Below are 3,500 nucleotides of genomic sequence, written 5' to 3'. Positions count from 1 at the left end.
CCAGCTCTTGACCAAAAGGGGCTGAGTGGATGTGGCTTTGGGAAACAGCTCTTCCCTGGTGACTTCTGCTGTCACCCTCAGTGACCGCTCAGCACTGCAGTGACCCTCTGGGGAAGGGATCTGAGCCACATCCAAGGCCATGTGCCACCTCCACACGGTGTGGTAGGACAACAGTGAGAGCTGTCCCACTGCAGCAGGCTGGTGTGTGGCTTGGTGCCACCAAGCAAGACTTCCACGAGGGGTAGTAAAGCCCAGAGGTGCAGGGTTAGCTCTGCAGGGACCTGGACCAGGATGGGTGTTACCCATAGGGGACATGGAAGGACAGGGCAGGGGAAGCACAAGAGGCCTCTCAGAGCTGGAGAGAAGGAGCTGATGTTTGTGGAGGCTACAGAACCACCAAAACCCACCAGAGCTTTTTCTTGGTGGCACGCTGCACACTGGAGCAGGAGAGCTCTTCTCCTCCCAATTGTCTCCACTTCACCTCCACAGGGCATCAACAGAGAGTGGAATTGGAAATACTTTTATTGCAGGGCAAAATCACTTCCCATTCACAACATTTAGGAGAGCCTGGGGGCCGGATTCAAGGTGATAGATGCTCAGGCCATGTCACACCCTCTGGGCTGGTGTCTCCTCCCAGCAGAGCTGGGTATGTGCAGAGAAGCCTGAATGAAGCCAGCAAAGTGAGCGTGCAATGCTCCTCTCTCCTGAGGGACTGCCCTGAATTTGCATCGAGCTCATGGCAGTGTTCCCCAGAGCAAGCAGAGCTGAGCAAGGCATGGAGACCCCCCCAGGGCATGGTGAACGTCCCCCCGCTCCCCAGGGCCAAAGCTGTTCACCTGAGGGACCCCGGGTCGCTGTTTGAGGACTTCACGTTCTGCTGAGCTGACAGATGGCATTCATAAGGGATATGAAAGTGACAATGAACTAAAGATGAAAAAAAAAAGGGATGTGGCCAGATTCTTTCACAACAATCCTTGCAGCAAACTTCTGCTTCCCTGCAGGGTCATTTCCAAGCAGGACGCTGGTGTGTCCTGCTCTGCTTCCCGGTCTGTGCAACGAGAAGCTCGGGGTAAGAGCAAGCTGCCCTGAAGGCTGAGAACCAGCTCCCTCCTGCAGGTAGGAGCACATGGGGGACCCAAAAGCACAAAGGGGGGCAACCAGTCCTTGTGTCACTGGCACTTCTCTGTGCCCGGTGCTTACCCCAGCCCTGGCTGCACCAGGAGCTGGGGGAAGGAGCTGAGCTGCGGGATGCAGGGAGGGCAGAAGGAAGATGAGACCCCAGGGAAGCCCAGGTGACTGTCCCAGTTAGGCTAGTTAGATACAGAAATACTTCTGGGATGGAGCAAGCAGGACAGAAGGGGAAGCCACGGGGGTTAGGAGGGCAAGCTGGGTGATATCTGTTCTATCTGCAAAGACTAAAGGTGTTCCTCAGACATAGTGGTGGAAAGCAAGGGCTTGAAACTGCTCTGGCCTGGGGAAGGATTTGGCCCTGCACTTTGTGGTCCTAAGCTGGGATGAAGAATCTCTCCTCTGAGGGAGCAGCGGGGCTCAGAGCAGGGAGCTGCAGGACATACCTGTGAGTCCCTCCTGTGCAGCACGGCTGTCTCAGGCATAGACTCCTGGCAGCAGCACAATGAGGCTGGGCATCAGTCCTCTGGGATGGGCTAACTTATCGCAGGCGTTCATGTGACTGAAGCTCTGGACACTTGTCGACGTGGGAAGAGACTGAGAATCCTTCCCAACCTGCTTAGAGGGGTTGTTTGCTCCAAGGCAATGAGAAGAGTGGATTTAGATCCACAAGGAGGTGCTTTCCCTTATTCTTGGTATCACCCAGGAGTGCTTCTAGGCATCTTCCTCCAGAGCAGCACAGAGGGGCTTCCCCATCCCTCCCAATGCCTGGGGCTACGTAGCACCTCAGCATCCTTTTGTGCTCCAGCAGGGAAGACAAGATGCAGACCATGTGGGTGATGTTGATCTGCTTAGCCGGAGGGCAGCTGGCATGTGCCACGCTCTGCAAGACTTACGGCACCATCCCGGGCATCCCAGGGGCACCCGGCCAGCCTGGCAGCAATGGCAGAGATGGACAGAATGGCCCAAAGGGTGATCGAGGTAAGGAGGAGGGGCTGCAGGTGTGGAAAACATCATCTTACAAACACCAAGAGCGGAAAAAAAAACGTGGTGAAAAGCATGCGGCTGGGGGGAAAGTGGTGCAGCAGAAACCACTTTATACAAGGCCCTTTGAGGTGTTATCAGGCACAGGTGATGCTCAGGGACAGCAGGGGATGGGCAGACAGGAACACCATGAAGAAAACACCGTGAGGGACCTGGGGATGGAGGGTGTACATGGGCAGAGAGCAAGGGGAGCCATGCCTGCTTGGTGGGCAGGGGTCTCCACTCACCCACTACCCAGCACAGGTCCCTGTGGTTTCCTTCACAGCATCCCCTCTGCAGTCCCACGGGGCTCAGCTGTGACCACAACACCTCTTCCTCCTGCTTTCTAGGTCCCCCTGGCCAGGCGGAGGACGAAGGAGAAATTGGGGAGAAGGGAGACCCAGGAGCGCCGGGGTACCCGGGGAAGATTGGCCCCAGGGGTCCCATGGGTTCAAAGGGACTGCAGGGCCCCACGGGACCCCCCGGTCCCCAGGGAGACTCTGGGGACTACAAGGCCACCCTCAAGTCCGCCTTCTCAGCGGCCAGGACGATCAGCATCTTCCCTCGCCGGGAGCAGCCCATCCGCTTCGACCGTGTCATCACGAACGAGAAGGGTCACTACGAGAACCGCTACGGCCGCTTCACCTGCCGCGTGCCGGGCATCTACTACTTCACCTACCACGTCACGTCCAAGGGCAGCCTGTGCCTCAGATTGAAAAAGGGCCGGGGTGGCAGCAAGGGCGACGTGGTGCTGACCTTCTGCGACTACGTGCACAGCAGCTACCAGATCACCACCGGCGGCGTGGTGCTCAAGATGGCAATGAACGACTCCGTCTGGCTGGAGCCAACGGAGAAGAACGCCATCGTGGGGATCGAAGGGTCTGACAGCATCTTTTCTGGCTTCCTGATCTTCCCTGAGGCTTAGCCTGCTGAAGACATCTCCCCAGACGCTCTCTGCAGCCCTTGCCCTACCGCTGGCTTCCCCTGCCAAGGAGTAAGGACTCCCCTGGAGATGACTCTTTGCTCCAGATTCGGTGCCCTCAGTCTTTTGTTGCCAGTCTTGCACATTAAATGACAGCGCGTGCTGCTGCTGGTCCCCTCCTGCCTGGGGTTTGCTTCTTTCCCTATCTTTGAGCCTGGCCCTGGGGCTCTCCCAGCCCTTGGGTTTGGTGTGGGAGGAGGGGATGGGGAAGCAGCCTCGAAAATCACACAGCACACCCACTGGCCCAGGGACCAAACAGGCAGGACTGGGGCCACGGGGCACCCATGTCAAAGCTGGGGTGCAAAACGGGCACTCTGTTTGCTGGGGCACAACGGGTTGGGTCCAGGGGGACTGCAGGCAGGGCCCC

At 57.8% G+C, this 3,500-nt stretch overlaps 1 protein-coding gene across 2 annotated transcripts; it reads left to right on the top strand.

Moving 5' to 3' along the window:
- Nucleotides 1–1,002: 1,002 nt before the first annotated feature.
- On the top strand, nucleotides 1,003–3,247 carry C1QB (complement C1q B chain). Of its 2 annotated transcripts, none has more exons than XM_084300273.1 (3): nucleotides 1,003–1,116; nucleotides 1,940–2,109; nucleotides 2,502–3,247. In XM_084300273.1, the coding sequence occupies exons 2-3, from the start codon at nucleotides 1,950–1,952 to the stop codon at nucleotides 3,074–3,076; spliced, it is 735 nt and encodes a 244-aa protein (XP_084156399.1). In that variant the 5' UTR covers nucleotides 1,003–1,116; nucleotides 1,940–1,949; the 3' UTR covers nucleotides 3,077–3,247. The 2 variants fall into 2 exon arrangements, with proteins under 2 accessions (XP_084156399.1, XP_084156398.1); XM_084300272.1 differs by having other exon boundaries at nucleotides 1,008–1,116; nucleotides 1,937–2,109.
- Nucleotides 3,248–3,500: the final 253 nt, after the last annotated feature.

This window comes from Netta rufina (assembly GCF_964035555.1).
Source record: "Netta rufina genome assembly, chromosome: 22".
Lineage (NCBI taxonomy): Eukaryota > Metazoa > Chordata > Aves > Anseriformes > Anatidae > Netta > Netta rufina.
The sequence above is the reverse complement of the archived record's forward strand: the minus strand, read 5'-3'. Positions and strand labels throughout refer to the sequence as shown.

What these genes read in the sequence shown, in the direction of transcription:
- C1QB (XM_084300273.1), top strand. Translation starts at nt 1,950, where the DNA reads ATGCAGACCATGTGGGTGATGTTGATCTGCTTAGCCGGAGGGCAGCTG. An exon ending in TGGCCCAAAGGGTGATCGAG is followed by an intron (nt 2,110 to 2,501) that starts GTAAGGAGGAGG and finishes CCTGCTTTCTAG; the next exon opens with GTCCCCCTGGCCAGGCGGAG.